A 22422-nucleotide genomic window follows, 5' to 3' on the forward strand; every position below is an offset into this window, starting at 1 on the left:
CTCTGGGTAGAGTGGAATGAAAGGACCAGTGAGAAAAAACAAGCACCCTCTCTGGTCACTGAAGATTTAAGGGTATAGCCTACAGCAGCATTTGTACGGCAGAGATTTTGGTCAGTTTTGTTCACTGCTGCCTCCCCATTGTCTAGAACAGGACCTGACATATAGATGAAGCACAATAAATATTTTTGAAATGGCTTAAGATATAGAAATAATAATGATAATGATAATAATAATAATGATGATGATGATGATAATAATACAGTATCTCAGAAGGGAAGTACTGGGAACACTATCCCCTGAAGTAGGAGGGATGCTAGAGCTTTTAAGGAACGTTCTCTCCAAAAGGGAGAAAAAGAGATAAATTTAGCTCAGGAGAGATGTGAGGGTTCTTGAAATATTAGGGGCTTCTCCTGATAAATATATTCTTTTTGGACAGAGTTTAGGAACACAAGCAGATTTTGGGCAATTACTTTGTCAAAGTTTAAACGAACGTAAAGTAGAGTAATAAGCAGTATATTGTATTTGCCAAAAGCTCAAGTAAGTGCCATGAAAATCAAGAATAAGAAATGGAGACATTATCAGTGTTATTCAACATCGTTTTGTAAGCAAGGAAAATGAAAATTGGTAACAATATTGAGAAAGAATAGAAAATGTGTGTCACTTCATTGATAATTATATTCCAGTAGACTCACATTTTAAAAAATAAATAAAACTACTAGGCTTAATAAGAGAATTTGGTAAGCTCACTGGATACAGGGTAAATATTTCCTATAGTAGCAATAACTTGTTATAAATAGAATCAAAAAAACTTATTTACTCAAAACTATAAAGCAATTTGGAATATATTTAAGAAGAAAAGTACTTGGCCTTTCCGAAAAACAGTATAAACAGTTATTGATAAGGCATCCACAAATAGGCGCATATCATGTATAGATATCCTAAAAATCTCACTTGTCTCAAGTTTTATATAATTGATTAAATTGCAATGAGAATTACAATTAAATTACAATGAGAATTAAGGAGAACAAAGGTTTGAAAATAGCCAATAAAATTTTGAGAAAAAAATACACCTGTGTATGTGTTGGTAAGGAGTCTAGCTGCCTCAGGAGCCAAAATCCCAATACTAATGACTTAAAATAGGTTTTTTTCTTGCTTACCTCACAGTCTGTTGTGGGTGGGTTGGCTTTTTTTGTTTGCTTGTTGTAGCTGTTATTTTAATATTTTATGATAATTTCTAAGCATAAATTCAGTGAATATTGGCTCTGTGCCAGTCACTGGTTGTATTTTCTCATTGAATTCTGGGAAAAACACTATGAGTTTACCCTCATTTTATGATTGAGGAAACTGAGGCTCTGAGAGGTTCAGTAAATAAGTGGTATTCGGAAATCCAGGTTACCTAACTGTAAAGCCAACTAAATATTCTTTTGACTCCCTTAGATTGTAAGCATATCTCACAGTAGAAAGAATATATAACCTAAATCTTAATTAGCCAAATGAATGAGGCATAAATGAGTAATATATATCCAGTATACTATGTTCTCTGTCATTCTATTTCTGTTTTATTTAACGTAGCAAAACTAAAGGATATGTATCTGAAAATTAGGAGAGCTGGAGTCCTAATCCTAGCTCTGCTACTAATGTTTCATGACCTTGAGGAGTCACCTCACCTCCTAGTCCTCAGTTTCACAGCTATAAATAATGGGAGTTGAATGCTAGTATCTCCATAGTTCACAATCATGTGGTTCTCTAATGAGAAAATGGGTTGTGAAGCCTTTCTGGCTCCCAAGTCCATGCTTTTGGTTTTCTGTATAAGTTGGTGTTTGTTTATTTTTGTAATACTTCTGTTTATAACAACACAAGTGAATGCCCTGCTCTTTACTCCACCTGTCTCACTCCTCAGATCTGAGGGAAGTTGGACTGCGGAGGGCCTCTGGGACAGGACAAAAACTCTCTGCTTCTTATTGTGACTGTGTGATTCAAAGCTCGCTTTGGGAGACCCTGGCACAGTGGGCGACGAGCACAGTCTCTTATTTATAGCAAGTAGGTTTGTTTTGGCTTAAACTTTGAAATCTTATTTTAAAAGCAAGAGCCTGTTAAAATAACACACTCCTTACCCATGTAAAATAAGAACAGATAAAATTTAGTGGAGAGTTACTACAATAAAATGAGGAACCTAAATATCAAATCAGATATAGAATGTAGACCTTTTAATACTAAGCCCAATATTTTTTTTATTCTCTTTCAAAATGTCCTGGTCCTCTTTTAAAGGATAACCTTTAGAGTATTTAGTTTAAATTATAACCTTTCTTTTTGGTGGATCTATTTTAATTTTTTCTCAGGATTATGCTTTTGGTGATTAAGTAATAGGTTTAAATCCGATTGATTCTGACCCTTCTTTAGCCATTGACTATTATGATGTGCTTTTTAAAAATGGTTTTTCCTCTATCGCTTGGCGCTGTGACATGGCAAGTCAGCCGAATAAAGACTATAAAATTAAATGGGCTTACTCCTATATGGCTGATCTACTGGATGCAATTGAGTAACTAGAAGGTTTAAATATTATTTTTTTTTTACACATATGCAGTCAAGTTAATGCCAAGCAAATTAGCTGCGTCCTATTGGAGGCTCTGCAACCTTGGTTACAAAGATAGAGACATACCCATTTATTTTTTTTCTATGGTTGGAATATCCATTGGTTATTATGCTACCCATAGTTATTTATTAACCTTGATGTTAGATGAAGATTTTATGTTGCAAAAAGTAGAAATTATTTTCTCTTAATATTTTAAAATAATTAGAGAACATATTATCTACGTAAAATTGGCATATTTTGACTCTGAGATAAATAAAATGTATCTATATATTTCTGTTGTACGTTAGCTCCTTCATGTGTTAAATAGTGTCAAATTTCATAGCAGTTAGGCTTAGTAACTCTTTAGTTAATTACTTTCATTGTTATTTATCTGGCATTAAAAAAAAACCTAGTTATTCAGTGATTCTACAAACATTTGAGGAAGAGAGCAGAGATTATAAATAGGTCCATATAGTGTCCAACACTGCTCTCTACTGGCAAAGAAGTGAGTCATAAAACAAACTAGTCAGCCTTTCAAGTGAAAAAAAAAGTCAATTTCAAGTAATATTTGAAAATGAAGATGGAATCCTCAAAATTTCACACATTTCTGCAAAATGGTTATCGTAGGTGTAAAGGAATACAATGAAGGAACTGGAAGAAATGAATACAGACGTCACTTGAGATTAGTTTAAAAGAGAAGCCTGTATCATTTTAATTAACTGAAAATTAGCTGTGGGAGTTTTGGAAAATATTAAGCCAAATATAACATCTTAATAACATTTTAATTTAAGAAGTCTATAAAGTAAATGTTTTTGTGTGTAATAGTGAGTTTGATGACATTTTTATGTTTTTAATTTCAGCAGACTGCACCTCTGAAATACCTGTTGTGAATACATCTGCTAAGTATTCAAATACATTGAGCAGAGAGATGCATAGGTTGGGATATTCGCATGGAATATATAATTAGCTTTATAGTATCAAAAATTTGCTCTGTATTTATCAAAGTCTTTATGAAAGATTTTAAAAGACATTTTATAGTTTGTAAAATGTGTGGAAAATGTATGCCATGGTTTCATACCTTTCAATATATAGACTAAGAATACACGAAATGGTCTTAGATTGCCATCATCTTACTTTTCATAGTCTAATATATCCTAAATGTCCCTTTAGTGTTTCATATCTTTCTTATCTGTCCACATTACTTATAAGTCATATTCAATATTTTAATTTCAACCCTTTTAATAACTCAACTAGTAGTCAAATTTAAATATATATACACACACACAAAATAATGCCCGATATAGAAATCAATCATATACAGTAATTTAAGAGGTTTTATTTATTTTCATAGGTTGGCCTGAGACTGTCATTGGCTGATTACTTTTTCTGTAACATAAATTTAGAAGATAACACACAACACTTTGAATGATAATTACCTCTTGGTTATGAGATAATAGTTGATGCTTATTTTCATTGATATGTTTTTCTGTGGTTTCTAAATTTTGTGTAGTGAATGTACATTACTATTAGAATACAAATTTTTATTCATTAAGTAAACAGAAAAATTGTTGTAGAGTTTCAAAGCATGAGCACACAATTGTGTAAGACACACACTTATGTAAGGTCTTATGACTGATCTTTCTGAAAAATATGTACTGAAATGAATGTTGTCTATTTGGGTTGTCTATTTGGCTAGGAAGAAAAATAATCAGTAAAATCTGGAGTACTTGAAGTAAGAAAAAAATGGCACCAACCATTATCACTTTGTCACAGAATACAACTCTTTCTTTTGCTCTTTCCCACACTGAAAAATAACATTGAATTTACATATATAAACAAAACTGTCTGATACATTATACTCTCTTCTCATAATTGTTATTTTTTTCTGCCACATGGAGGAGCTAGGACATAAAGTTGCTAAAACACAAAAGCAATTATTTCTACCCAGTTTAAAATGTTAAACATACCAATGTCTCATTTTCTAAGAGAATGTAAAAAAAAAAAATCTATATTTTTTGCTTAGGTAAAAACCTAAGAGAAAAGAAATTTTTTGAGATTAACTTTTTTCATTCAGCATAATTTTCTTGAAATCCATCTGAGTTGTATGTATCAATAATTCATTCATTTTTGTTGTTGAGTAGTATTCCAAGGTATAGATATACCACAGTTTGTTTAACCATTCACTCACTAAAGGACATTTGGATTGTTTCCAATGTTTGGCTATTACAGATAGATCTCCTATGAACATCGGTGCACAAATATTTGCATGAACATAAGTTTTCATTTCTCTGGGATAAATACCGAAAAGTGTAGTTACTGTTTCTATAATAAGTGCATCTTTAGTTTTAAAAGAAACTACCATACTATTTTCCAGAGTGGCTGTACCATTTTACATTCCCACTAACGGCAGCATTCTTTAATTTTATTTGCTAATCTGACAACCCTAATTAGTAGTACTAATGATCTAATTTTCCTGATTCCACTTGCCATTTCCCTGAATACTTATCTTATTCCCATTTGCAGCATTATTCTCTTTCATCTCCCTCTGAAACATGGCGGCTACCTGGGGACCGATGATTCTGGCACTCTTCTCAATCTCTCAGGCCTTCCCTGAGACCTCAGTGCCAGGATCTCCCTAACCCACACCCTTCTACCCAGGATTCTGCTTCCCTAAGCTCCACTTCGTATATCCAGCTGTTGAGTCTGCTTCACTAGCTGACATGTCAGAGGCATTTTAACCTCAATCTGTTTGGGTGCATGTTTCATTTCTTCCTTTCATTCAAGTCTCTACTAAAATGTTCCCTTTTTAGAGAGGACTTTCCTGGTTACTCGATCTTAAATGTTACTCACACTCTGCTCAGTTTATCATGTTATTATTTGTGCTATTTTTACATATGCCATCAAGATATAGTATAAATCTGTGATCTAGACATAAACAGAGAAATATATAAATACATACATGCATACGTATAATCTCACACACATACTAGGATGTAAACTCCTTGAGAACAGGGATTTTTTTTAGATATATATGTATTTTTAATTGATGTCATAATAGTTTATAACATTGTGAACTTTTAGTTGTACATTATTGTTTGTCAGTCACCATATAAATATGTCGAAACAGGGATATTTTTCCCCTTCTGTATACCCAGCACTTAGTAAATGCTTGACTCTTAATAGTAAATACTCAAAAATTTTTTTAAAGGAATAAGTGAATATGTGCAACATTAACTTGTTATCATTTGAGGGCTTAATTTAATTTTTATTTTATCAAAGTTATCTATGTCCATTTTATTTTTTATTTATTTTTTTGTGTGAGATCAGCCCTGTGCTAACATCTGCCAATCCTCCTCTTTTTTTGCTGAGGAAGACTGGCCCTGGGCTAACATCCGTGCCCATCTTCCTCCACTTTGTATGGGACACCGCCACAGCATGGCTGCCAAGCAGTGCGTCAGTGCACGCCCGGGATCCGAATCGGCGAACCCCGGGCCGCCGCAGCGGAGCACGCACACTTAACCGCTTGCACCACCGGGCCGGCCTCTCCATGTCCATTTTAAACAATCAAATATTTCCCCAATGCTTATAATGAAAAAAGCAAAATATTCCCCAGCTGTTCTCTAAGTCTCACTCATTGAAGCAACCACTTTCAACTCCTCTGCATTATTTTCAACTCTTATCTTGTTATTTTCTTCTATGTTTCTGGATAACCTGCTGCCCTGCTGTGCTTTGATTTGTCATGTTTGTAGCTGTTATCAATACCCTGCTGTCATCCTTCTCCTGTTTCCTGGGTTCCATTTCCTCCTCTGTTTTCTTTTACTCCCTTCATTTTTTGCTGAGAACTGGAGCATGGGAGGGTAAATTTTGGGTCCCTTCCACATCTGAGTATGTAATTTTCTCTCCTCATAATCTGTGAACTTGGCTCTAAATAATCTTTTTTCTTCGAATTTGAAGTTACTTTTCTTCCATTATTGCTGATGTGAAGTCTGATGTCACTTATATTCCTGGTCCTTTGTGGTTTTCTTGTTTCTCTCTGGATCTTTCATGATATTTTCTCTATCTCTTGTATATTGATGATGAGTCTAATGTGTTGTGCTTGTATTTGTGTTTTCACTCATTACAGTGCTGTAATCTTGAGTCCTTTAGTCTGAAAATTCATGCCTTTGTTTCTCAGGAAGTGTTAGATAATTTTCTTCCTTCAGTTTTTCTTGAACTTTTCCAGAATTTTCCTAGAACTGTATCTGGTTTGAGGTTGGATCTCCTAGAACAGTGTTTTTCCCATTTAAGCAAGCATCAGAGTCACCTGGAGGAGATCTTAAAATAGATTGCTGGACCCACCCCCAGAGTTTCTGATTCAGTAGAATTTGTACTTATAACGGGTCCCCAGATAATGCTGATGCTACTGTTCCCAGGGACTGAATTTTGAAAAACACTGTCCTAGACCAATTCTCTAATAGTTCTCTTTTTTTAATCTTCTTTTAAAATATCTGACTTTCTGTTCGCTTGTCCTGGCCTGCCTTCCCTCAGATATCTAGATGGATCACCGCCTTTCTGGTTGGTTTACATTTCGCCTTATCAGTGAGGTCTCTTCCAACCATCCTACTTAAAATGGTACAACACACAGACACACTCACATGTTTTGCACCTCTGCCCCTTCATCCCTGCTGGCTCTCCAGTGCACTTCCAAAATACTATATAATTTACTTATTTATGTTATATTTCTTATTGGCTCCCTCCACTAGGGTATAAGGTCCATAAGGGCAGGGATTTGCTTTGTTTCATTTTCTGCTGTATCCCCCAACTCCTAAAATAGTACTTAATAAATAGTAAGCACCCAATAATTACTTCTTGATGAATTTCTTCCACCTTATCTTCTAATATTCATATTTCTTTTTTTAATTGCCTGCTTCATCATTTCCATGAGCTCTTTTTCCTTCTCTGAATGCTACTTTATATAGTATCCTGTGTTTATCGTGGATGCAGTATATTTATATTGACTTTAGATTTTTAGTCATCTTGTCCCTGCTTTTCTCTGATTCTGTCTTGTTCTTTTTTGTTTCTGTTTCTGTGTTTTTCTTCCCTGTTTTTCATGTGAGTGGCTTTCCTCAAATATATGCACATCCTTCGTGTGTTTGGATATTGTAAACTGAGGCACTCACAGGCTGACTGGCAGCTCTGTGTGCCTGGGCATGGCTTGTCAACTGGTGATTGGTCAGGTGGCCCATCTATCTCATGTGGAGACCCCAAGTGTCAGCAAAGGTTGTCTTTTTGTTCCTGAGCCACTTTCCCTAAGGAATTATCCTCCTGCCCGAAGGCTTGTAAGACTAGCAGCCAATCTCCTAGGAGACAGGCTGGGAAAGGGGTCCCGTGGACTTTCAATTCCCCAGGTGGACTTGGGTGTAGCCCTTTCTTTGTCTCAGTGAGGAGCTTCACCTCTGCTCTCAGCAGGCCTAGCATTTTGCAGTCCAGAGCTTCCCTGGCCTTGTTTCTCCAGCTAGTTAACGACTCGGTTGGGATGAAATGGATTAATCCTTTGTCCATGGCTCTATTCAGTTCCATCTTTTCTTTCACTCTTCAGGCACCAGCAGAGTGGAAAAAGATGACAAGCAAAGTCCTACCTCTATCTGTATACAAGCCTTTTGATAGCACTTACGACAAGAGTATTTCTTGTTATTTGTGGTTTGAATACTAGACTGTATGTTCCTGAATGTAAGCATTTAAGCATTTAACAGTGTCTTAAATCAGTTTCTCCCAAAGTTAGACCCTGAGGCAAAGATTTGGGTGCAAGTGATTTAGTAAGCGGCTGCTCCCAGGAGCAACCAGTAAGGGCGTAGGAAAGCAGGTCAGACAAAGGGAAGAAATCAAGGAAGAGGAGAGCATCAGGCGAAGCCCCAGCCTCAGCCCCATTCTCTGCATCATAACCTTCCACCTTGGAGTTTACCCCACCTCCAAGCAAAGGGGCTGGGCCTTTGTACTTCCACACCAGTCATTGGCCAAGGAATGTGGTGATACGGGGAGGGGGAAGCAAAATACTCCTAGATGTTTCTAGCTCTCAATACTGGCAACGTGATCTCATTGCCCAAAGGGAATCCTCCAAAAGTCTTGAGTGTGAGCCATTACCAGCAAAGCATGGAGAAGCTGGAGGATGGACCCAAGTGCTGACAAAGTAGATCCAAAGAGAGCTGAGCAGGCACCAACGGTATCCACTAAATTCTAGTGTCTTCCCCAAAAAATCATTAAATAAAAGAATGGCAATCCTTCATAATTATAGAACGCTTTGCAGTTTACAGAGCTGTTTTTTGTAATCTCTTATTGTAATTGATCTTCAGAACAATTTTTTAAGGAGAGAAGAGCAATATTATTATCCTTATTTTTCAAGAGTCAAATAAAGCAGAAATTAAGTGACTTTTCTAACATCTTCAGATTCTAAGCCTAGAGTTTATTCCAACATGTTGTATCATACTTAAGAGTTTTATAAATATTTTATATAGACATAATGCACATAAATATGAATTATTTAATCTAAGTATCATGATGACTTTTATAATTAAAGAAATATCGGAAATATTATAAGGAATAATCTACTTTTCAGTTTTAAAATTATTTCCACTTAGGTCATCTAACATTATATAGAAAAATTGGGTTAAGTGGCAAGGTCCATATTAGATGTCTTTGTAGTTTAATTCCCACCATCATTCAAGGCTTCTCCCTGTGTTCCATTACTCGGATGGTTTACTTAAAGCCATCGTGAAAGAAACATATTGAAAGGTTCCCAGAGCACCACAAGAGGTTGATTCATTTAGGATGTACTTGGAGTTCTCTCATAATTTTCCCCTATGGGTCTATTTGCATATAATACTTATGACTCATGACATTTCTGCCGAAGTATGAATATTCTTCCATAAATATTTCCAGTAACTCTTACAGTCTTTTATCAACACATCAGACACTTCCTTCTAGTTCAAGTATCACTTACGATACCGAGTCTATCTTTGCCTCTCTGTTCCTGCTAACGCTAGACCATTCACTAATGGGGAAACTCTTAGTGATATGATAAATATGATAAATTCAGAGGACTTGAGAACAGAAGTTTACCCCATAGATTTAGTTAGAATGAAATAGCTCCTATTGTGTTAACTCCCCATCCTGTCACTTAAACCCTTTATCCTTTCTGGATGAACTAAAACAGTCCTTTTCAAACCTGGTGACACATTGAAATCACCTGGGGAGCTTTAAAATACACAGATGCCCTGGCTCTACCCCAGACCAATTAAATCATACTCTAGGCACTAGTCTAAGTTTAAAGCTTCCATGTGATTCTATCATGCAGCCGAGGTGGAGTACACTGATCTGAAACAGAAGAATCGTGACAGGTCCATTGGCGTCAGGAATAGATTTGACTCTCTCCCACATCTTGGGAGCAGGTTTTCAATTCCTTTTAAGCTGAGAATGTCCCCGTTTATTTTGGTCTGTTTTGCAGGCCTGGTCAGCCAACTTGAGGTCACAGTGGTTCAAACCAAGTGCCTGATGATATCCTATATAGACCCTAGTAGCTGTTTTTGAGTATAGTTTGAGCTTATTAGAAAAAGGAACTGTTATATCTTATAGAATCTGAGAAGTGAAACTTTTTTTGCCTTAATGCTTCTGAGCTTCACTTTCTTTCCTCCATGAGCTCACCAGAAAGAAGATCAGCCGTTATCCCCTGTATTTTCAGCTAACCTTTCCTATCTGCCTTCCACTAGCCTCCTGACCTGTTACTGTTTTCTAACTGTGTTCTTTAGACTTTAGTGCAAGGGGTCACCTGTGATGCTTTTATAATTCCCTATCCCTATGCTTAAAGATGCCAATTTACTAGACCAAGGAATCTGTATTGTTGTATTTTAACCTGCTCCTTGGGTAATTCTCATGCAGCTAGTACAGAGAGCCCATTTTGAAAAACAAGTCTCTGATTTCTTTAGTTGTTATTGTTGTTTTTTGGTCAACAATGAAGGAAGGAATAAATGTGATTTAAAAAGATACCCTGACATTACTATTTTGCTCCCTTCCGTTTTGTGAGTTAACACATGAAAAAGATTCTACTTAATCATTTGATGTAAAGTCTACACACATACATACACATATGTCTCTTTATATAAGAAATGATGAATTCACGACTCACTTTGGTGTTATAATTGGTAGTATGTGAAAAGAAAAAAGTCTTTGGTAATGTATATACACTTAATGAATTTAAGGATTATTTGCTATTTATGTAGAAATATTTTATAGAATAAAATATCCATATTTCAATTCTACTTGATCTGGAACATTTCAAAACATTGGACTTCTTTTTAGGAGATATTATGTCTTTGCAGAATAGAGATTTTATTACAATGTGGTAATTATTATGAAACTTTTTGTTTGTTGGGGGATAGGTCAAGTTTTAACCAAAAACCTTCAGGGATATTTTAAAATTTAGTAAAATTGTAGATCATGTATGTTTTATTTTTAAATGTAGTTTAGCTTATAGCTTTGATGGATGGTGTATATTGGGTATTAAAAAAATTTGTAATTTAAAATTTTACGTGCTGAGTATCATAATAGGAAAACAAAGAAAAATGTTTATTTGAAATTATAAGCTATATTAAGCCATATTAATATCTTAAAATATACTATTGACATTTAAGTAAAGTAACAAATAAAAAGTATTTATATGCTTTGAATTTACTGTTAACAGTTTTTTAATTGTTAATGTGTGTTAAATTTCGGGATCAACTTCATTCCTTTGGGCCCAATGAAGTAATTTTAGTTTCCATTAAAAATCTGCAAGTAAAATATTTAGGAAGAAGGTCTTTTTAAAAATCTTTGAATAATAAGAATTGTGTGTGATTAAATAATATATTTATTCATGTAATATAGAATAATATAAATTAATAACTCTTCTGTTTAATTAGGATTTGGATTTGCATTACTGTCACACCATTCTATTATGCCATGTTATATTTTAAAATGATTTAATGATATATGATGTAGTAAAGCCTGTGTCTCACAAATGACCATTTTCAGTTTCTTGGCAGTACAGAAGTGGAGCAGCCCAAAGGAACAGAAGTTGTGAGAGATGCTGTAAGGAAATTAAAGGTAGGGAAAGCCCTCCAAAGAAATGTCTAGTGTATTGATTCTGTCTTAAGTCATCAGTAGATTGATGGAAATTCAAAGCATGAATAGCTTTGTGCAGATATGGCTTCATCCTGTTAAAAATGGACTATTGAATAAATATCACCAGATCAAGGAGACATATTTAATGATAACTGTGTACACATATTTATTTTTCTGAATGTGGCACACTTCATATTTTTCTAAAGTGTAATTTCTCATACTCAACAAAAAATTGTAATGGCAATATTTCAGAAGTGTTGACATTTAGTAGCTTGCCTTTACTTTGCTTAAACAATGTGGGCTCATGCCCTAACTCAAAAACTAGTAATGGTGTAACAACTGTCTAATAGGTAGGGTATTATATCCATCGTTGAAAGTGTGGAGTTAGAGTTGATTACAGAGCAGAATTTTGCAGTGACATTGTATGTTAATGATGTCCTAATGGATGAATCCAAGAGGATTTGGCCTTGTCCGTGAGCAGACGTGAGAAACTGGTGAGACTAAGAGAGCAGAAAGGACATTTCATAAGCAACTCCACATACTCATAATCAGCAAATTTCATGAGAAAATCTTACATAAGATACCACACATCTTAGCATGTTTTTCTAATTGCACCACATCACAAAAGACATTGTTCTCATTGATATTTTAAGATCTGAAAAACTCTTACAGCAGAATTCTCATCTTTATCTCATTAAGAAAATCTAACGTACGATTTTGTTTACACAGTTAATTGTTATTCTCCATAGCTGCTCTCACAATATTTTTGAGAAACAACCCTTCTCTAATTTTATTTAGTTTAGAGATCATCTAGTTATTCCCCAGGAGGGTTAGGCCTCTGATTGTGTCAGGCAAAGTCATAAACATTAAAAAGTTATTTCTTTGCTTTGAGAATGTCCTATCAGGTGGACTCTACTGAGTGTTTAAATTGAGCAGAAATTTAAGTGGGATGGCTTGTTTTCTGAGTGAAGAAATAAATGTAGATGATACTTTTATCCATCCATTTTATGTGTAAATATTTTACCTAATGCTTTTAAGTAAATATGTAAAAGGTCCCAAGACATATCACTTCCATTTGGGAAAAAAAGTGGACTAGACAACCATTTCTTTCCACTACTCGTTAGGTAATAATTTAGACTTGCCCTTATTTGGCCAGTACTTTTAAGCACTAATAGAGGATTAAAAAGGTCTCACAGTTTATGGACAACATTTAGAATAAGATTCTATTTAAATGTTCAAAATGTTGCACACCCTGGGCATAAGTCCAACTTCACTGCAATCAGAATGTTTTATAAAAGAATAGCGTGGTATTTACACTTAATGTTTCTTTATACCTAGGAGGTTCTGTATTCAGTCAACTCAAATCCAAAACCAAGAGGATTCAATTACATAATTACTAGATAAAATGTAAAGAGATATTTGAAATGAAATTTGATTTCAAACAATGGCTGGTTTTTATACATTTTTGTGAGACTACATATGCAGTTCCTGTGTAGTTTCATGTTTGGAAATGTACTCTGTTAATAAAGGAAAGTGATTTACAGTAAGATAAAAAATATTAGTATAGTTTAAAAATGCGTACTCAGTTAATAGTAGCTTTTGTCTTTCAAGTATCTTTCAGAATAAGTATGTATTTATAAGCAATCTTTGCTGATTGCAAAAATTTTGTAGATCAAGAAAGTATATCTAAGGGTAATGATTCATGATCTACAGAAAATGAATAAAACAATGATTTTTATCTACTTTTATTTTAATTTTTTTTTTTTAGTTTCTTTTTGTCAGCAGTCAGATGCTACAGCTCAGAGTATATAAGAGTATTTACATTTATTTCAAGAACTTAGACCCTGGCTCCTTTTTAATTCTGTTGTCATGTAGAAATGGCCAGAAGATGGTGCTATGGTTCTACTGGAAAAAAAGAAATTTGCTTATTAACTCTGCTTTGTATACTCATCCCCCATTTGAATTTCCTGCTCATTTTACTTAAACATCTGTATTCTGACTGCTTTTTTATCGACCATAGTTCAGTATATTATTTTATTTGCCACATTAGGTAACATTTTATTAATATCACTAATTTTTCAAAAGCTTGCAATTTTAATATATTGGCTTCTGACATTAAAGAAGAATTCAAAATTTAGGACTAATACAGATGATGGAAAACATATGAGATTTTCAATAAGGTTTTTTCATGCTTCTATGTTTAATTATGCCTGATTATTTATTTATTTATTTATTTGGTGAGGAAAAGTAGCCCTGGGCTAACATCCATGCCCATCTTCCTCCACTTTATATGGGACGCCACCACAGCATGGCTTGACAAGCAGTGCAGTGGTGCGCACCCGGGATCCGAACTTGGGCCGCCAGCAGTGGAGCACGCACGCTTAACTGCTACGCCACGGGGCCGGCCCCCTTAAATATATTTTTATAAGTTTTAAAGTTTTTACTTTCAGATTCTATATTTGTCAAAACAACATATTTTCTATCTTTTGATCATGTTCAACAATTTCTATTTCTTAATCCTGGTTTAGCCCACGATTTAAGAAATACCAAATTTTCAAAAAATAGTAATGGAAAACTTTTTCAACTTTTATATATTTAATAGCATTGTTATTGTAATGAATTTATTTTTAATAACAGATATCAGAGGGCTCAATATATTTCATAAACAATCTGGTTATGATGTTTACATGTGGATAAATATTGGTATATAGATCTAAAACTTCTTGATTTCTCTGGGAGATAACCAGGGGGCAGCATTCCTGGACCCCAGGTTTAGAGGAGAGACCCCTCACCCCAATGGAGCTAACTGAAACTTACATGAAGCTACCTGAAGGAATACAGCCTGGGGAGTTACTGTGGAGTTCTGTTAAATCTAGGTCCAGCAGTTTCTCCATTTGACTTCACTCTCTTTGTGGAGAGTAACACTCGCTTTTGTCTTCATAACCAATTATTTAATTAATAAACTGTTTAGAGCTTAATTTAATTATATACATACATACAAAGCTGATTTCCCAGCAGAATTATTAGGAATACTTTTTATTAAATTAACAATTTAAGTATAAGAACCACAAAGGAATAGTAGCTCAGAATATTTGGCTCAGTAATAAATTCATTAATTTTATTGCCTAATAATATATATTCCATTAATAATAAAGTTAGATTTTACTCTTTTAAAAGTCCTTTGAGAAATGAATAGAAATTCTGTGATGATAATATTGAAGCTCAGTGGTGCTCCTTTTAAATTTTCTTTAGCTGTTCCACTTACCAGGGACATATATTTAACTAAGTACTTTATGTATTTCAAATAATACTTCATCCTTCCTCGTCATTTTATGGTGATAAAGATTTGTTTTGTTTATTTGTTGGTTGTATTCAGATATCCTGCAGAATGCCTAGGCTTTACCCCCTTTGAATATTTTTATTGGATTATTACATTCAGGTTTTACTGGTAGATCGCTCTATCTAGATAACTAAGTGAATCCACTGAAACAAAAATGGAAAAAAATTTGCAAAAAGGCTCTTCAAGCATTAACATTCAAGTAGTAAATAGGGAGAGAAAAGAATACAATATAAGTAAGAATGATGAGCCTGTCTTCCAAATGTAAATTAGAAGTATTTTGGAACACAGTTAAGAGGTCTACAGGTAGGAAAAGAGACTTTAGAGGGATAATGCAAACCACAGAATACAGTCATCTTAAATTTAAAAAAATGGACAGGAATGAGAATATTAAACTCTGTTTAAAATATATATTGAACAAATCTAACCTTAGGCATAAGTGTTTTGCAACATCCTTGCAACAATCAAGAGCAATAACCAGTGTAAACCTTGATATGCATGAAAATATATATTTCTTTTAATGCAGAACATGTGTTCTGCAAAAGAAAAGAGTTATTTTGTGGGTGGCTGCAGAATTAAGTTCTAGGCGTGATTGCTACAGACCCATTTTATGACCAAGGTAAATAACTCCTCTGAGACTTATTTCTCTCATCTTTGAAATGGGAAGAATGGATAGGATGACCTCTGGATCTTCTTTGAGCACAACTGCTTCATCTTGATATGAAGCAGAGAAAAAGGCTTCACAAGCCATAGATCAGATATTTTTGTTTGCGTTTCTTTTTCTTTATCTCATTCTCCCTCTCTCCTTCCTCCCTCTTTGCTTTTTCTACCTCCAGTCCCTACTCCCTTCCTTTCTTCATTTCTTCCATTCTTTCTTCCCTTTTTTTCCTGGCAGGAAAGAAATAACCCCACAGATAAGTTTAATATTAGTGGTTGCTTTATGATAGACTTTTTGGAAACTAAAAGAGGTCACAGGAATGGTTGTGTCCAGATGTGGAAAAGCCCTCAAGAGCCACTGCTCATTGTCTATTTCTGGACAAGAGCAGCCCCTAGGAAGCCAATTTAGAATGCTTCTGCATCCAAGACGGGAATGGCTTTGCTCAGATGCATTCACATAGATGGAGAACAGCTGATTTATTTTGTCAGCCTTCATATGTGAAAACCCTCAAATTGTTTTAATTATGGCAATACAGGAAGGAGATCACAAAGGGAAAAGAAACAAAGTTAATCCACTCTCTTTGGGAGAGAGCTGGGATAATTTTTAAAGATCTGCACTGAAGCAAAACAAGTTTCTTAAAGACAAAAAAAATTCTCTGGCACGAATTAGCCAGTCATGTGCAGAATGTAAGACTGCTGGATACAAAAAAAAAAAAGCTGTCTACATTTATAGAACAGGACAGACAGCAAGCTAAAAAATTATACCCCGCAAAATGAAAGAAAACAAATGCCACCCTCCCCTCTTCCCTAGATATTAAGGTAGACACTTCAAGGCATGCATATATGTATCAATTATATTACTCTCCCTGGCAGTGCAAAGCCGTGAAAAGAGAAAAGGCCTTTAACCACTCTCTGCTCCAGGACTGAACTATACCATGTGTATTCACATCTGCCCTAAATTAGAGAGAAATGCACAGTGCAAATATATATGACACACAAAAGAGGACTAAACGCCCACCCTGCCTTACATGTAATCTATTTTGAGTCAAGTTAGGATGATCCGTGTGATGAAAAAATGTTATACAAGGAAATAACATTTTGAAGTCCTAAAAGAGGGGTAAGAAATCCTATTTTTTTCAATAGGTTTTTTTTTTTTTCCATTTCTTAAAAAGAAATGTGGGAGGAGGGAGGAAAAAAGGAAAGTAGGGAGAGAGTAGCATTGCCAGATAAAATCAGGGCACTCAATAATAATTTTTTTAGTGTATTTCCCCAATATTGCATGGGACATACTTATACTAAATAGCATATATATGTTATATGTGTGTAGACGTACATATAAAGTGTATATATGCATTCTAAAATAAAAATTTTTTAAAACAATATTCATTGTTTAATGTCCAAATTTAATTCAGCTCCTATAATTTTTTTCCACCACTAAATCTGGCAATTCTTGGAAAGAGGCAGAAACTCCATCTACTAAGTACATGGGTATTCTGATTTCCTTTTTGATTTTTATAACAGAACCTAATATATACACCTACTAATTAAATAAGAAGATACAATAAATACTACTATGAAAGGATTTTTAAAAATGTTTGTTTTCAAGAAACTCACTATATTTATAATTCAAAGACTGAGTCTAGTTCTGAGTCTTTTAGCTGGAATAATTACTTCAGTTCTTGACTTCAGTGTGATATGGTAATCTGTATCTTTCCATTCATTGGTTTGACTGGGTAGGATGGTATACCAAACGAGGTAAGTATCTAGAAATGGCAAAGACGGCATATCCAGTGCTGGTGAACTACAAGTTCTCTAAAGATATTAAAAACAAAAGATCCACAGAAAAAAGAACTGATTTCTGCTTGTCATCCCATAAAGAGTTCTCATTTTCTCAACTGGCATGAATACAAGTTTTTAAATATCATGAAAGAAGTACATTAAAAATGTTTTTAAGAAGTCACTGAAAATCGATCTGATTTTAATGATAGTAATGGTAGATTACTATGATTTCTAAATATTTTGAGGCTATGTGGAGGGTTTATAAAATACTTTATAATGGGCAATAATTTATTTAATGGAAGACACTGGGAACAAACTTCAAATATATATTTGTTTGTGTTCACTCTCCATAGAAACAGAATTATAGTTTTGTGAATAATTTTTCGTTTGTAGTTTGCAAGACATATCAAGAAATCTGAAGGCCAGAAAATTCCTAAAGTTGAGTTGCAAATATCAATTTATGGAGTAAAAATTCTAGAACCCAAAACAAAGGTAAGGCTTATTTTTGAATGTCAGAAACACTCTAGTCTTTAATTAACTGTGATTATATTCCTATTTTAACAAATACTTAAAATATGTTACCAACTGGAACTGTTTAGTTCTCAGTTAATGACAATTTAAGACTCTATAGAACTTTTAGAAGGAAGAACAACTTTTGGGATTGCTTTCTGAATGGTGCATTCTTCAGCATGTGTTTGGGATATAATAATTTATACTAAGTGTATTCAATAGTATTTGGTCTTTGGGTCAGCCCCGTGGCTGAGTGATTAAAGTTCTGCGTGCTCCACTTCAGTGGCCCAAGCTCGCGGGTTCGGATCCTGGGAGTAGACCTACTCCACTCATCAGCCATGCTGTGGAGGCATCCCACGTACAAAAAAAAAAAAAAATAGAGAAAGATTGACACAGATGTTAACTCAGGGCGAACTTCCTCACCAAAAAGAACCACAAAAAAACAAAAACAGTGTTTGGTATTGTATTTAGGAATTTTTCTTCATGTGCTTTGAAAGAGACGCATAAAGTGTGGTTCACTGAGTATGAAAGAAGACAAAAGCTGTGTGTTGTTTCTTAAAATGTGCTGGACTGACTGTTGCCTGTAGACATGGTGTGTATTAGTTTACTAGGGCTGCCATGATAAAGGACCGCAGACCCGGTGGCTCGAACAACAGAAGGTTATTTCCTCACTGTTCTGGAGGCTGAAAGTCCAAGATTAAGCTGACGGCAGGGCTGGTTTCCTCAGAGGCTGCTCTCCTTGGCTTGCAGATGGCTGCCCTCTTGCTGCCTCTTCACATGGCCGTCTGTGCGTGCACACACCTGGTGTCTCTTTGTGTGTTCATTTTCTTTTCTTATGAGGATACCAGTCAGATTGGATAAGGAACCACTCTAATGACCTCATTTTAACTTAATCACCTCTTTTAAGCCTTATCTCCAAATACAGTCACATTCTGAGGTACGGGGTGGGGGAGTTAAGGCTTCAACATTTGAACTTTGGAGGAACACAGTTCAGCCCATAACATAGTGTAAACTTAAGGTTCTTGTATTTAAGAGCCTTTTCCCCCTCAAATCTAATGAAAAAAATTTAAATATAATCTATTCTTGCTTCACATTCATTAATATGTACTGGTTATGGACTGAATTGTTTCCACCCAGAATTCATATATTGTAGCCCTAACCCCCAATGTGACTATATTTGGAGTTTAAATGAGGTCTTAATGGGGCCTTAATCCAATAGGACTGGTGTCCTTTTTTTTTTTTTAATAATTTTATTTATTTATTTATTTTTTCCCCCAAAGCCCCAGTAGATAGCTGTATGTCATAGTTGCACATCCTTCTGGTTGCTGTATGTGGGACGCGGCCTCAGCATGGCTGGTGAGGTGGTGTTTCAGTGCGTGCCCGGGATCCGAACCTGGGCCACCAGCACCAGAGCGCACGCACTTAACCGCTAAACCATGGCGCCAGCCCAGGACTGGTGTCCTTAAAAGAAGAGAAAGACACTACGGATGCGTGAGCACAGAGGAAAGGCCACGTGAGGACATAGTGAGAAGATACCATCTGCAAGCCAAGGAGAGAGGCTTCAGCAGAAACCAAACCTGCTGACATCTTGATGTTGCACCTCTAGCCTCCAAAACTGTGAAAAAATAAATTTCTGTTATTTAGGCCACCCAGTCTGTGGTCTTTTGTTATGGCAGCCCTAGCAAACTAATACAGTACTTTATTCACAATGCCTCAGAATTATTGTTTAGTAATTTTAATAAAACCATGAAAGTTAGTTTTGAAATAATTACATTGAACTCCAATTGTTTTACAGATATATACTGTCAATGCTTTCCTGTAATACTGTAGTGTGCTTACTGACAAATTAGTTCAATTTGAAAGCCCAAGGAAACCCTGACCTGTAAAGAGCTTATGTAACTTTTTCACAGGTCTGCAACTTTTCAGCGACTAGTCCAGCGTTTGCCATTGATACCTCCATCTGTGTGCCTACCAACCCCTAACAATGTCTTGCGATTGGAAGTGTGCTCTGTAGACCAGCAGCAGCAGCAGCCCCTGGGAACTTGTTAGAGATGTAGAATCTCAGGCCCCATTCCGGACCCACTGAACATGAATCTGCAATTTAAGAAGAAACACTGATTCTTATGCACACGAAAGTTTGAGGGGTTCTGGTGGAGTGCATAGTCTGCTGCCTCATTTTAAAGTTATAGTCCATGCAATACTTGCATTTAAAATACCTGAGACATTTGTAAAAATAAGTTCTGAGCCCCTATCTTAGCCTATAGAATCAGAATCTCCACGGAAATTTTGCTTTTTTAATATGTTTGAAGATAACTGGAGTATGGCATGGATGCATCCACAGTTAGTGTTCAGTTCCAAATTAAGAACAATGACAATCTTTCAGACTTCTCAAGCCATAAATTGAAGACCTCCCACAGCTATCCTAATTTCCTTCTATTATCCACACTCAATATTAAATAACAAACCAAGAATTGGGCACTTTACTTTGGTTATGGCTATCCCAAAGTAACTGTTGCTGAGGTGGCTGAAAGTAGACAAAAGAAGTGGTGACAGGATAGTAGAAGGTCTATTCAAGCGTACAATGGAATATGTATACAGTCATCCCTCAGTATCCGCAGGGGATTGGTTCCAGGCTCCCCCCCACAGATACCAAAATCCACGGATGCTCAAGTTTTTTATATAAAAAGGCATAGTATTTGCATATAACGTACGCACATCCTCCCATATACTTTATTTTATTTGTTTATTTTGTGTGTGTGAGGCAGATTAGCCCTGAGCTAACATCCATGCCAATCGTCCTCTTTTTACTGAAGAAGACTGGCCCTGAGCTAACACCCGTGCCCATCTTCCTTCACTTTATATGGGATGCCACCACAGCATGGCCTAACAAGCGGTGCGTTGGTGTGCGCCCAGGATCCGAACCCAGGCTGCCAGCAGTGGAGTGCGCGCTCTTAACCACTGCACCGTGGGGACGGCCCCTCCTCCCATATACTTTAAATCATTTCTAGGTTACTTATAACATCTAATAGAATGTAAATGCTGTGTAAATAGTTGTTAAACTGTATTGTTTAGGAAATAACGCTAAGAAAAAAATCTGTACGTGTTGAGTACAGACACAACCATCGTGGGCCTTTCCATCTGTGGTTGGTTGAATCTGTGGATCTGGAGGGCTGACTGTAGTTTGATGGGAAACAAGACAGTTGAAAAGGAGGCATTATCTACTGAACAAGTGGGTTGGCTGAGGTGAATTCACTGGGCAAATGGTAGCTACAAAAGAACAAAAGGCTGAGGAAGCAGTAATTTGCAGAGTGACAGTGCAACCAAAATATAGGCTTATATGCAAATAATAGTAAAAATCCTAGTCCTGCATTTCCTTTTTAAATTAAATGGATGTATAGTGCAACTGTCCAGCCAGAACAGGTCATTTGTAGGCCATGTTAGGGTTTAAAGTTTCTTCTAAACCATATGGATTCTGTAACTGTTTTGGAGTGTATTGTGTGTAATTAATTGTTAATTCATTTTCTTACATGAATGTTTAGGACTTGTCAAATAGGAAGGGCTGAAGTATTGTAGGGCTGATAACACACTTTATGTATCATCTACATGTGTTCTTGTTCTTTTTGATTTGAGTCTACCTATAATGTATCCTAGGCTATAAAAATTTCACCAAAACCATAATCTGTAAATTACAATCTAGTAAGCTATTCTCCTATTGTTGAACATTTAGGTTGCTTCAAATTTTTCATTACTTGATACACAGTTTAAGTATTTAGAAAATACAAATTTGATTAAATACAATATATGGAGAGAACTTTAGTGATTAGAATGGACAATTTAATAATCGCATATCCTTAGAAAAGCACAAAATAGAAAGACTTAGAACTACTTCAAGATGATTAGCACTAATATCCGGTGTGTGTGTGTGTGAGTGTGTAAAGAAAGAGAGCTGGATTATGCCAATGCAAATGTAGCACAGTGTTACCAATTGGTGATTCTAAAGTCCCCCATAATAAGTCTCCCATAAAAACTAGTTTTCCATTGACAATCTGTCAACCACATCATTCTGTTCCCTAAGCTTTTACTGTCAAATCTCCATGCCTCCCTCAACCTAAACCCTGTTTACAAAACATCAACGAGGTGATAGTCAACTCAATGCATTTAGCCAATTGACTTTTTTTTTTGAAGTCATATTGGCTTATAACATTGTGTAAATTTCAGGTGTACATTATTATATTTCAGTTTCTGTATAGACTGCATTGTGTTCACCACCAATAGTCTGGTTTTTATCTGTCACCATACATATGTGCCCCTTTACCCCTTTCACCCTCCTCCCATCCCCTCCCCCTCTGGTAACAACTAATCTGTTCTTCTTATCCATGTGTTTCTTTATCTTCCACATATTGAGTGAAATCCCACAGTGTTTGTCTTTTTCTAT

The 22422-nt window shown here is 35.4% G+C and overlaps 1 protein-coding gene across 7 annotated transcripts in view; it reads left to right on the top strand.

The window, feature by feature from the left end:
• The window catches only part of GULP1 (GULP PTB domain containing engulfment adaptor 1), a 287155-nt gene that overhangs the window by 198685 nt on the left and 66048 nt on the right, over positions 1 to 22422 (top strand). For all 7 annotated transcript variants that reach the window (XM_087435476.1, XM_087435469.1, XM_087435472.1 and 4 more), the window contains 2 exons: positions 11615 to 11686; positions 17871 to 17969. In XM_087435476.1, coding sequence (XP_087291602.1) covers positions 11615 to 11686; positions 17871 to 17969 — 171 coding nt within the window. The remainder of the gene's footprint in view (positions 1 to 11614; positions 11687 to 17870; positions 17970 to 22422) is intronic.

The sequence above is a fragment of the Ceratotherium simum genome, chromosome 9 (assembly GCF_057802395.1).
Source record: "Ceratotherium simum simum isolate JZ-2026a chromosome 9, ASM5780239v1, whole genome shotgun sequence".
NCBI classification, from domain to species: Eukaryota; Metazoa; Chordata; class Mammalia; order Perissodactyla; family Rhinocerotidae; genus Ceratotherium; species Ceratotherium simum.